The sequence below is a fragment of the Xenopus laevis genome, chromosome 8L (assembly GCF_017654675.1).
Source record: "Xenopus laevis strain J_2021 chromosome 8L, Xenopus_laevis_v10.1, whole genome shotgun sequence".
NCBI classification, from domain to species: Eukaryota; Metazoa; Chordata; class Amphibia; order Anura; family Pipidae; genus Xenopus; species Xenopus laevis.
Genome location: NC_054385.1, coordinates 56,254,484 through 56,267,552, shown reverse-complemented (window position 1 = coordinate 56,267,552; position 13,069 = coordinate 56,254,484). Strand labels below are relative to the sequence as shown.

General features: G+C 40.5%; 1 protein-coding gene across 3 annotated transcripts in view; it reads right to left on the bottom strand.

Annotated features, from left to right (window-relative positions):
• The window catches only part of brwd3.L (bromodomain and WD repeat domain containing 3 L homeolog), a 71,280-nt gene that overhangs the window by 12,520 nt on the left and 45,691 nt on the right, over window positions 1–13,069 (bottom strand). For 2 of the 3 annotated variants that reach the window (XM_018229951.2, XM_041572778.1), the window contains exons 23-30: window positions 11,306–11,471; window positions 10,547–10,663; window positions 9,299–9,406; window positions 8,872–8,996; window positions 8,579–8,661; window positions 2,961–3,072; window positions 2,267–2,328; window positions 2,040–2,195 (exon numbers count right to left, since the gene is read on the bottom strand). In XM_018229951.2, the coding sequence (XP_018085440.1) occupies window positions 2,040–2,195; window positions 2,267–2,328; window positions 2,961–3,072; window positions 8,579–8,661; window positions 8,872–8,996; window positions 9,299–9,406; window positions 10,547–10,663; window positions 11,306–11,471 (929 nt within the window). The remainder of the gene's footprint in view (window positions 1–2,039; window positions 2,196–2,266; window positions 2,329–2,960; window positions 3,073–8,578; window positions 8,662–8,871; window positions 8,997–9,298; window positions 9,407–10,546; window positions 10,664–11,305; window positions 11,472–13,069) is intronic. The other variant, XM_018229952.2, reaches the window with a different exon arrangement.

Sequence of the window (13,069 nt, the reverse complement as noted above, 5' to 3'; positions counted from 1 at the left end):
TAACAAGAACACTACTTCCTGCTTTTCAGCTCTCTTGAATTACACTGACTGATTGGTTACCCTGGCTATCAGGCAGTAACCAGAGACTTGAGGGGGGCCACATGGGTCATATCTGTTGCTTTTGAATCTGAGCTGAATGCCGAGGATAAATTGCAAACTCATTGAACAGAAATGTACCATTTGGCCCCCCCTTCAAGTCGCTGACTAACTCAAGAGTTATAGAGCTGAAAAGCAGGAAGTTGGATTCTGGCTGTTTTATTAGACATCTGTTCACTCCAGCCTTTATATATTACATTTTTGGCTAATAACTATATTACAAACATTTTTTATTTTGTACAGCCTATCTATTTACCCAGTTTTTATTTTCACACTGAACTATTCCTTTAAGGGTCTAGAAAGGAGTAGGGCCAAGCCTAGAATCTACATTGCTGGAATGAGTTGCTTATAGGAGTGGTTCACCATTAAGTTAATTTTTATTATGGCTAATTCTAAGCAACTTTTCAATTGGCCTTAAAAAAAAATTTTTATATAGTTTTTGATTGATTTGCCTTGACTCTTTCCAGATTTTAACTGTGGGTCAATGGCCCCCTTTTTTTTTTCTTACTTATTTTTCTATTCAGGCCCTCTCATTCATATTCCAGTTTTTTAGTACATTGGGAAATAATGGAAATCAGGACAAACAAACATTATTTCCCGTTTTCACATTCTGTGGCCTAGTAAATAAAGCAACTTGTGTATGTATGTATGTATGTATGTATGTATGTATGTATGTATGTATGTATGTATTTGCACTAGTGATATGCGGGTCCAGAAAACATTGACCCACACCCCCCTCCATTTATAGACCTGCTCCGCCCATCTGATGATGTCACAAAAGGGGCAGCGCAGGCAGGAGTATATAAAACAGAAGTCTAAGGTTGCGGACAGGGAGGCCCGCAACAAGGTCATCCCGAATCCATATTGGGCCCGCACATCACTATTCTGCAACAATTAAAGGGGTGGTTCACCTTCAAACAACTAGTTGGTTTCAGATAGATCACCAGAAATAACAACTTTTTCCAATTACTTTCTATTTTCTATGTGTGACGGTTTTTCTAATATTAAAGTGTAAAGTGTCATTTCTCTCCTTCTGAAGCACCTCTGGGAGGAGGGGGGTCGCCGATCCTGTAAACTGTTCTAAATGGATACATTTAGTTGATACATTTCTTATCTTTGTCCCTGCTGAGCAGAACCTCTGGGTTTCATTACAGGCAGCTGTTAGACTTGATACAATAGTTGCTAATACTCCAGAGATGCTGCTGAGAAATGTATCAACTAAATGTTGCAAAATTGTAACAGTTTACAGTCTGCACCTGGATTACTGAGCTGCCAGACTCAAACACCAGAGACACGAACATTCAACTTTAAACTTAGATTTTGGAAAAAACTTAAAAAATTTAAAAAATAATGGAAAGTGATTGAAAAAAGTCTTTATTTCTGGGGAACAATCTAAAACAACTGAATTGAAAAAAGTGTTTGGAAGGTGAACAACCCCTTTAATAAACTGCAATGTTGTTTGAAAATCTCTACATGAATTCTACAGTATTTTTTAAAATATGGACTGTTCTCCTTAAACTGTTTGGTAGAGAACAGATCAGGTCATGTAAATCTTACTATTTCTGTTAAGCTAATAACCCACTAGCCAGAAAAAAAGGATCTGTTTATGTATTATGTAGTACAATCTCACACCTCCCAACAAAGATTTGCCGTGTGTGGTGTGCAAAATTGTTTGACCCCCTAATTACCATGTCCATTTTACAAAATTTAGCAGGTTATGAAAGTTTTGCTAATAAAGATGAGAAAGAGAGAGATAGAGAGATAGAGAGATAGAGAGATAGAGAGAGAGAGAGAGAGAGAGAGAGAGAGAGAATGAGAATTGGGGTCCGTTTACAGTGGCTAACTCGCTTGCACAGCAATACCAGCAATGCTCTCATTAATGTGAACGCTACACATTGAATACAAACTTGATGCGATTTAAAATAGTAACAAATATTACACACCAAGAGTAAGTAGTTGATCAATGCCTTGGATAACTCTCTCACAAAATTCATCTCTTGAATATAATCCCCACTCTCCTTCTTCTGGTTTATATTGCAGAGATTTCAGTTCATCGGAAGTAACAGGAACACCAGCACCCATTTCATCAGGCAAAGCTGCTGCAAACACATCGGTGTAAGTCATTGCCTCACTGCATTTAAAAAAAGGTCCACAACAAAACCATACTTACTGCCATCTGGAATTGGTTCCATGTCCCAAGGACTCATGTTTTCTCTTTCATTATTATCCCAACTAAAAGATATAATTCAAAACAAACAGGAATTAACCTTCATTTTAATATTAATGAACCTCAAACTGGAAAAGAGAACCAGTTATGCCCTTTAATTAAAAACCAGTCCCTATGTATTTGGGGGTGACATACAAAAGCATTTAATTTATAGTGAACACACGAGCAAATGTAGTTTGTAGGAGTATTTTGAAATATATTTTTGAATTTTTTTTTAATTTAGAATATTTTTAAGCCTTTGCAGAACTTAAAACTGTGATTGACTATGGAAAGCTGCAGGATAAAATCTCAACCTTCGATGAAGCTATAGCTTGATTCTTAGGCTGATGGCCACAGTTGCGGCCACAGTTGCGCACGTGCTTTTAAACATAGGCAAGAAATAGCCAACATGTACAAACTTAGTATTCGTATTCTATTTTCCCCATGCTCTTAACATGCAATAACATTTTTTAACATCTATGTACAAACTATACTACTTAGTGCTCTACTCCAAATATGCTCAGTGTCATTTTTCTTCCCTTATGGCTGGTGTGGCTTAAATTATTCTATTTTCTGTTAGGATCTCTGTTTGGAAACAACAAAGTGGCCAGTTATAACAAGACATTTAAATGGTTCATGTTTATTACAGGTTACTTACTGAACACTATAGCACTGGAATAAACTGTCTGGATACTCAGTCTGGAATGGCTGCTGACTTTCCACTGTGCCAAACCACCAAGCATCATCAATAATGCTGCGAAAGCGGTCTCCTGTGGTACAATAAAGAGAGAAAAGATTATTCAAAACGGTCAACTACCATACAGAAGAATAGTCTAACAAGTCTGAACTTTGTGTCAGGAAGGAATTTGGGGGAAATGGTTTTAGATCTCCATTAGTGTATATTCTTCTTAAATGTATTTTTTGCGACTGTCTTAAAAGTCAACATTTCCAGGCAATACAGAAAATGCTAAAAGCAAGGCTGCCACCAAAAGGTTATCCTGTATCCTGACTGGGTCCTCAAAAAATCCTCAATCTGAAGAATTTGTAAATTGTTTGTAGCGATGCAAATCAAGGATTTGGTTCAGGATTCAGCTGAATCCAAGTGCCTGTCTGAACTGAATCCAAAAAATAAAAAAAAAATCACATGACTTTTCGTCACATAAACAAGGAAGTCAAAAATGTTTTAACCATGCAAGGTTCTCTTTCACTCATTTCCCTAATTTACATATTCAAATATGGGTTCAGATTCGGTTAAGTATTCAGCTGAATACTAAAATAGTGGATTTGGTGCATCCCTAAGGTTTGTGTGCATCAGCAACTTGATAATACAGCAATAACCTTTTTTATATATAATGTTACACATATATTAATCTGCCTTAAAGGCACTAAAGACATTAAAGGAACAGTTCAGTGTGAGAGTAACAACTGGTTAAATATACTGTATGTGCAAAATAAAAAATGTTTCTAATATAGTTAGCCAAAAATGTAATGTATAAAGGCTGGAGTGACCAGATGCCCAACATAACAGCCAGAACACTACTTCCTGCTTTGCAGCTATCTAACTGAGTTAGTCAGTGAATTGAAGGGGCACAACATGGGTCATATCTGTTCAGTGAGTTTGCAATTTATACTTAGCATGCAGCTCAGATTAAAAAGCAAACAAAAAGTTATGGCCCATGTGCCCCCTGACATCACTGATTGGTTACTACCTGGTAACCAATCATTGGAAACCAAGAGAGCTGAAAAGCAGGAAGTAGTGTTCTGACCGTTATGTTAGACACCCAGTCATTCCAGCCTTTATACATTATATTTTTGGCTAACTATATTCAAAACATTTTTTTATTGTGTACAACCTATTTACCCATTTTTATTTTGACACTGAACAATTCCTTTAAGTGTTAGTAGTAGATTTCAGTGCATACTGCTGCTGCTGTGGTCCTAGTGACCACTGCTACAGTTAAAAGGAGATTTTGTGTCCTCACCGTTAAATCTCTCTCTCTTTTCAGTCGCTTGTGGGACAGTGGGGTATAGCCGGCACCACTAGGAGGCAGGACACAATAAAAAAAAAAAAAAAAAAATAGAAACTTGATCCCTCCTCCTCCTGCTATACCCCTCCTCTGTAGGCAGAGACACTCAGTTCGTACCAAAGGAGAAATAGTACGTTATTAATAATCAACAGAAAAACTGAAAACTAATTACAAGAAGAACAGATGTTTAATCAAGCAAGTCTGAAGCCAAGAGAAGGCCTCTATCCAAAGAGGGAAGCCCTGTGTCCCCCAAGCGACTGAAGAGAAAGAGATTTAACGATGAGTACACAAAATCTCCTTTTCTCTAGGTCTGCTTGGGGGAACACAGGGACAGTGGGGACGAACCAAAGCCGTCCCCTGAATCGGCCTACATGGAACCAGCCACTGCAGCCTGAAGTACCTTCCTGCCGTAGCGGGTGTCAGATGCCGCAAAGGTGCCAAACTGGTAAAATTTGGCAAAAGTATGGATTGAAGTCCACGTTGCAGACTTGCACAATTGTTCCGCTGAGGCTTGGTTTTGAAAAGCCCAGGACGCACTCATTCCTCTGGTGGAATGTGCCCTGATTGAGTCTGGGGGAACCTGACCCTGTGATGAATAGGATCTCTGGATGGCCTGTTTTATCCAGCGGAATATGGTAGTCTTAGTAGCTGGTGTGCCCGAGAGGGCCTGAGGGAAGGATGAACAATGAGTCTGATTGACAGATGTCCTCGACCCGGTGCAGGTAAAACTTGAGGAACCTAACGGGGTCAAGGGTGTGCAGTGCCGCTTCCTTTGCATTGTAAATGGATGGGTAGAAGGTAGGAATCGGAATTTCGTAAAAAGAGGGAAAAGTATGAAGTACTGCCCTGCTGTTGTGGAAGGTCAACAGGCGAGACTTACAGGAGAGGGCAGAGATCTCAGATACTCTCCGTGCTCAGGCAATAGCCAGCAGAAAAATGGTTTTGCATGTGAGCCTCTGAAGTGGAATAGAATTCATGGGCTCAAAGGGAGCGCGTTGCAGGGCACATAGGACTAGAGTTAAGTCCCAATTGGGCACCGGTGAACGGGGTGCCCATTTGGGACTTAGGGCCACTCCCTGAAGAAAAATCTTAACATCGGGGAGGAAGGCAAGACGTTTTTGGAAAAGGATGGAAAGTGCCGAAAACAGATTTCTGCGACCCGAGGGAAATGTCCAGGGACAGTACCTCCTGTATAAAAGGCCAGAAGGTGTGGAGTAGAAAACTTCAGTGAATTGAAACCATTACGTTGGCACAACCGATGGTAATTGGACCAGACCCGATTGTACGTCTTGGCGGAGATCGGTTTGCGGGCTGCACGCATGCTAGAATGACAGCGTCAGAGAACCCCTTCTGTCTCAGGATTGCAGTTTCTGTAGCCACGCCATCAAATTGAGGTTGGCAGGATCAGGGTAAAGGATTGGACCCTGAGAGAGAAGGTCCAGGATGAGAGGCAGAGTCCAAGGTTCCTCTACTGAGAGATGTACTAGATCCGAGACCAAGGATCGACTGGCCATCTTGGAGCTATGAGGATGAGAGTAGTGTGTTCTCTCTGAAGCTTCTTGATCGTTCTTGGAATGAACGCTAGATGGAAGTCCCAGGGAGAGGTGAGGATGTCTGCCGCCAGCGGGTCCCTGGACCTTGCAAAGAAGAGAGGCGTCCCCCATCTTTGAGTGATCTTGTGGAAGATGTCATCATTTAGAGACAACTCGCCGGGATCTAGGGATTATCTGATAAAATAATCTGCTTCCCAGTTTAAGAGAGCTGGAATGAAGATGGCTGACAGGCGAGTCTGATTGCCCATATATCAAGAAGGTTGATGTGAAGATGTCGTTCCGACAGAGACCAGCGACCCTGCACTGACCGACCCTCCAGCACTGCTCCCCAACCGGAGAGGCTTGCATCTGGGGTGAGCAGTCGCCATTGTGGATCCCCTAGGGGTCTGCCCCTGGTCAGGTGACTAGTTTGCATCCACCAAAGAAGAGAGACTCGAGTCCTGGGGGATAGACGAAATTCCAGGAGAAGGGATCTGCGCCTCCAGGCAGCAAGAATATTCCACTGAAGCTCCCTGAGGTGATGCTGGGCGAAGGGAACTGCTTCTATCGTCGAATCCATTACTCCCAACACCTTCATGCAGAATCTCACGGTGTGGGACTTCGATAGGAGAGACCGCACGAGGGACCTTGACGCTGGACAGTTTGTGTCTGGGTGTTGAACTGCATCCCGAGGAAGACCATGGATTGGCTCGGAGTTAACAAGGACTTGTCCAGGTTGATGAACCAACCCAACTCCTGTAACTGAACCATGGTGAAGTGCAACACCGGCTGGGCCTCTGACGAGGAAGGTGCCGTGATCAGGAGATCGTCCAGATAAGGAGTTATGGAGATCCCCCTGGTTCGGATTAGAGCAGTGGCCACCAACATGATCTTGGTAAACACATGAGGGGTTGAAGTCAGGCCAAAGGGAAGGGCTGTGAATTGGAAGGCAAATCGCAAGAATTTCTGATGGGGATGTAAAATTGGGACATGAACGTAGGCGTCCTTTATGTCCAGAGAAACCAGGAATTGGCCTGGGGACATGGCCGCAATGACAGACCTGAGGGATTCCATCTTGAACCTTCGCGGTCGAATGAATGTATTGAGTTCCTTGAGGTCCAGGTCCTTGAGGCCAACAGATTCATCCTTCTTGGGAATTACAAACAAGCTTGAGTAATAGCCTCGGAATCTCTCAGTTGGAACAGGGATGATGACCTCTGAACGGATAAGCTTGTGGATCGCGTTGTGCAATGCCTGAGCCTTTTGATGCCCTTGAGGATATCTGGACATGAAGAACCGGCGGGAGAGAAGTGAATTCTAGGTGGTAGCCCTGACTCATGACCTCGTGTACCCAGGTGTCTTGAGTCAGATTCTTCCAGGAGTCGGTAAACCAGCGAAGTCTCCCCCCTACTTTTGAGTCGCTGGAGGGAAGAAGGGGCGAGTCATGCAGACGTGGGCTTGCTGGGCAGCTTGCAAGACTGCCAGGATGGCTTGGACTTTTCACTGAAGCGTCCTCTGCTGGTGGTGGAGTGTCGGGGAGGAGACAATCTCGCGCCCTTGTGCTGGGAGCCGCGGAAAAATATGGTTCAGACGAAAGGAGGGGCGATATTTTGGTTGTGGGAGTAGAGTACTCTTAGTGGCCTAGTTGATGATCTTGTCCAGGTTCGGACCGAAGAGGAGTTTTCCCTTGAATGGAATTGAGGCGAGAGACTTTTTTAATTGAGGCATATAAGGAGGAATCAACCACAGGATGAAACTGGCTATACCTCAGCCCTGTGTCCCGGCCAGTGCATCCTCACTCTGGACAACAGAGGGAGGGAATCAATGCTGGATGGTCAGTGCAGAGCACAAGAGACCCCGTGACATCCTGAAGTAATGGATCAGACTACTTAGTGTAGCTGTCCAGCTCCATATAATGTGAAGGAATTGTGATGAAATAAAAAGAAGAGCAAAATAAATGCTAAAATACTCCTGAATGCAGGAGACGGTCCTAACCTCCTGAGGACACAACAAAACTGGGTGTCTCTGCCTACAGAGGAGGGGTATAGCAGGAGGAATCAAGTTTCTATTTTATTGTGTCCTGCCTCCTAGTGGTGCCAGCTATACCCCACTGTCCCTGTGTCCCCCAAGCAGACCTAGAGAAAATGTCAGTTAACAGCATGCGCTACCGCTCCCTTTATAATCTATGTCTGCTAGTACTCATACTCAGAGATATGCTTGGGATATCAGCACCCACTACCTCTCAATACACAAACTACTCAATGTAAAATGTACTTAACCCATTGCTCCCACTGTACTGGATAAGACTTAGGCACTGCTTTTACTGATTAATGTGTTGGAGGGTCCTTTGCCCAGTGATCTCACTACGGAATGGAACAAAAGCTGTGTGATGTACTGGGCATGCCATTACCTATTGCTATCACTGTGTAACAATACATGGATGTCAGTACATAATGCTCTAAACTTTTTAAAAAAAAAAAAAAAAAAAAAAATGCTAGTATTATACTATCATGGACCTTGCTCTCACTATATAGTGAGACCAAGAACTTAAACCAAAAACTAGTCACTGATGAGTTTTTATAACTCAAAAAAGTATTTCTTGCATTTCAACTGTATGCATTAACAAAACACGAAGCATTCTTTTTTTAAAAGGTACAAAAAGCTACTCTTTAGCCCCATCAAAATCCACTGCAGCTTACTTACTAAGTACAACTCACCTATTTGCCAGTTTCTCTCTTTCGCCTCCTTATAAAACGGATAAAGGACAAGGAAGTCAATAACATCAGGCATATCATGGTATCTAAAATAAAAAAATAATATGCTCTCAAACAAACGAAACATACACACAGGCAGAGAAGGAATTTTAGCACAGTCATAACTTGGAGAACATAGAAAACAGAGTAAATGTGACAGCAATCTCAAAACCACATCCTTTTCTTCAAAAATATCAAAGCATCTAAATCAGATGTGTGACTTCAACATTACAACATACATTCTTGTCTGTACTTACTTAACCGAGAAAGAGTCTGCAGTTATTTTGCCTGAAGTAGGATCCAGTAAGGCGAGTTTTAAGCAGCATAATGTAGGCGGTCCCACCTCATACTTAATTCCTACAATCTTCGCAAATTCTTGATCCTGAATAATAAAACAGCTTTTAAGAGCTAACCAATTTAAATTTTAAAAACACACCGATTACTTTGTAAACTAATAAGCTGGTGGTCTGAGGACTAAAACTTAAAATACAATTAAAATTAAACTATAAATGACCGGGCATTACCTTCATATTTGCCATATGATCTAAAAGTTACTTGCTTCCAACAGTTTGAAATGAATAAAAAGATCACCAGTACAATACACTAAATGGAGATTGAGCATTTAACAAGGACTCAAAAGTATTACAGAGAAACCATTGACACCTGTAGTCTGAACTGATTTACCCTGAGATCCGTTTTGTTCCATGGCTCCTTTTGTGGATTAATGTTGTATATTTTGGCCTTCCTTACTGCTCGTACATAAGCTTCATGGCCTTGTCTGAAATAAATAACCTATGTAGAAAACAGAATCAGTATTTAGATCTTTTAATACAGACATAAAAGGGCAGTAGATTTTGTTGTTTGCACATGTTCATTGCTTTAAAGATTAAGTTACCTTTTATCATAATTATTTATGAATATCAAGTGCCTATCTATTCTGCCTCTTCACAGTAGAATTTTAAATGAATATTGGTAGGTCACTGACCCCAGCTAATAGGAAACCTTTGCTCTGTGATACATTTTGTTTTATATTATTACTTATATATATTATATCACAGGAACTGCATTGGCCTGGGTGCAGTCATACAAAGGGGATTTCGGTGCAGAAACACACAAGTATACCTTTGCATGCAGAAATCAACACAGTGTGTCTGAACCCACGTCAGTGAAACACTGATTCTAGGTCTGCATTTATATACAGGCGGAGAATCGAACATAAATCATCACAATCTACAACATGCTGAAAGATAATTTTAAAGGTAAAATACTCCTTTGATAAATGGTTACCGTATAATTAACTGCTGGGATTGTTTGATATTTAATATGATGCAGAATACCCAGTGTTATGATCCAATGTTAAACATAAGAATTGCACACTCAATTGTAAAAAGGCAAAAATGTATTACATCAAAACACACTTACATATCTGGCCCAGTAGTGGCCACTACTGGGCAATATATGCAAGTGTGTTTTCTTGATGTAATAAATGTTTGCCTTTTTACAATTGAGTGTGCAATCCTTATGTTTAACATTGGATCTATACTTAATGAGGCTACATTTGGGCAGTCTCCATGGAATTAGCACCTCAGAATCAATATAGGGTGTGCGCCTTCCAAATTGTAATTTGTCATGTTACCCAGTGTTATGAAATGGATGGAAAGGCAAATATTTAAAGTACAGATTGTATTAAAGCAAAACAAAACCACACTCTCATTCAAAAGCAGGTCCTCTAAAGTAAGATTATCTATGATATTCTGTTTGATGATGTTGCTTTACACTTGCCAGTTACTTAGTGCAAGCAAGTTTTTTTTTTTTTCAGGTGGCTTTAACCTAGGTATTTTAATATTCAATCTAAATCAGATTTCTGACACCAAGTAAGAGTAGTTAATATAACGCCTCATTTAATAACATGCTAAAATAATGTCTCAATACCTCATCTCCCATCTGAGGAACAAAAGGAGAACGACGTGGGATAGTGTCCAATATCCACTGGGGAGGAATCCATTCTTCACTTGGCTCTCCTTCCATAGAAAGGCGCTCACTTTGTTTCTTAAATAGAAATAAATATACTTTTTATTTACTTTCCTACACCTAGTGCTTTATATTGCAAGCTTCCTAGATTGTACATTTTAGTTAGATGGTGAACAAATATTACTACTATAGGTCTGTTAATCAACAGCTCTCTTAAAAGTAAACGAGATTCAGTCTGCCTTTGAGGTTATACATCCATTTCTTTTTTTAATTTAAATTTCTTTGCATACAGATTAACATTTTTTGTCCTGAGTGAATTTTGGTTTGCATGTGAAATACATTTACCTTCTATGCATAGTTATGAAGAAAGGGAAATACAACTTTTATTAATGAAGCAACTTATTTACTCTTGTGTACGATGTACCTTAAAAATTAACCCCACTGAGCATTACCCAATAAGTCCTTTTACTCGGAGGTCTGAAATTCTGACACCTGCAGGGTCATGCAGTTTCCATAAAAATTAATAAGTGGATTTGAAGTATTTTGTCAGCATGAAGAAAATGCATTCTGCATATATTATTTCCAGCTCTGGGTCAAATATAATGGAACAGAATCGATCCATAATGTCAAATTACAGTAAATGCCTTATATTAATCATTTGTAAGTTGCCAAAGAACACTGGGCACCATTACCACGTACACTTGAAAAACACACACAAACCTTCCGTCTGGTGAGTTTATGTTTCCTTGGCCTCTCTTCCTCTTTAGCATTCTCCTCTTCTGAACTACTGCACATTTTCCTAGTGGTTTGCCGTGTTTGTCTTTTGGGAGGCTGGAGATTGATTCCTGCATCTGCAGTCCAGTCTGAATATTCACTGGATGAATCACTAAAAGCAAAATAGACAGATGTGGGAGATGCTCCAATCACGACAGACAGATTTTTTAGTTAACAGGATTAATTCGCTATATTCTTCTATAACGGATTATTTCAGCGAATCACATTGCAGTGTGTTAATTTCTTTTAAGCAAATGAGGGAATACATGGTTATGGAAGATAGCTCGTAGTACAAATTGATCCAGGAACTGGTTTGATTGGCATCTTGGAGTTAAGAAGGATTTTTCCCCCCTCTTTTTCCCCCCTCTGAGGCAAATTGGAGAGGTTTCAAATAGCAGTTAGGCAGGTTATATACAGACTTAAAAGGATGAACTTGATAGCCGTGTGTCTTTTTTTTTACCCTAATTTACTAGGTTATAAATATGCCATTTATTTTACAGCACATTTTACCCTATTTGTGTAATTAGTTTTACAAAGCTTTATAAACATGCCCTTTGTGTAAGGGCAGGGACACACGGCGCGATTTCGCCGCGATTCTGCGCTGCGCGAGTTGTCGCTGCGTTTTTTAAGCCGAAATAGCTTTGCTAACTTTGGCGCTGGCGTCAATGCAAATCGCGGCGAAATCGCTGCGCTAATTCACACGCGGCGATTCTTTTTTTACTGTCGCCCGGAAACACCCAGCGAGGCAACTTCGGGCGACAATAGAAAAAGAATCGCCGCGTGTGAATTAGCGCAGCGATTTCGCCGCGATTTGCATTGACGCCAGCGCCAAAGTTAACAAAGCTATTTCGGCTTAAAAACGCTTAAAACCGCAGCGACAACTCGCGCAGCGCAGAATCGCGGCGAAATCGCGCCGTGTGTCCCTACCCTAAGGGATACAAACAAATAAATTTAACAGAACCATATCTGCTGCCACAAGGCAAACTGTCTGGTGACAAATAAAAATATCCAACAGTATTGCCCTGAATGAAGGCTATTTCTATGGCATACTGAAGGGTGGAAGGTATGAAATTATTCAGAGCTGAATATACAGTATATAAAGTGAAAATGTGTCCCATAGACCATACAGTCTAGTGGTGATGGCAAACAAGGTGATTTGACACTACTGGGGATACAAATCTCTACAAAATGCCTTCTCCAAAGCATTTGCTCTTGATTAAGACAAACTGCTGTGAGTAATGTGATTTACTTGAGGAGCTTTGTTGCAAGAGAGAAAGTGTGGATAAGTGCATTTTTTTTTCTTATTTAGTGCTGCTTGATAAACCTTCTTGACTAATCATGTCTACAGCCTAACAGGATATGACCAATATATTTAAAAAGGGACATATCTTTCTCCTTATATCATCATCCCCATTATCTTGGTAGCTCACATGCAAAATAAATGGTTAATCATACAATGGAAGCAAGCTTAACACTTTCAGAATGTATGCTCTAATGAGCAGTATCCAATTTAACTCTTGTTTTGTCTGTATGTGTGTGTGATATGAATGCATACACCATTGCTGTAAACAAATGCAGCACTTGTTGGTGCTTTATCGAATAAAAAATAGGATTTTTTCCAAAGCCCTATAGGAATGCAAATATATTAATTCAATAATGTGCACACCTATACTATTAGTACATTTATTTAATCTAGGTTTGCCTTTAAAT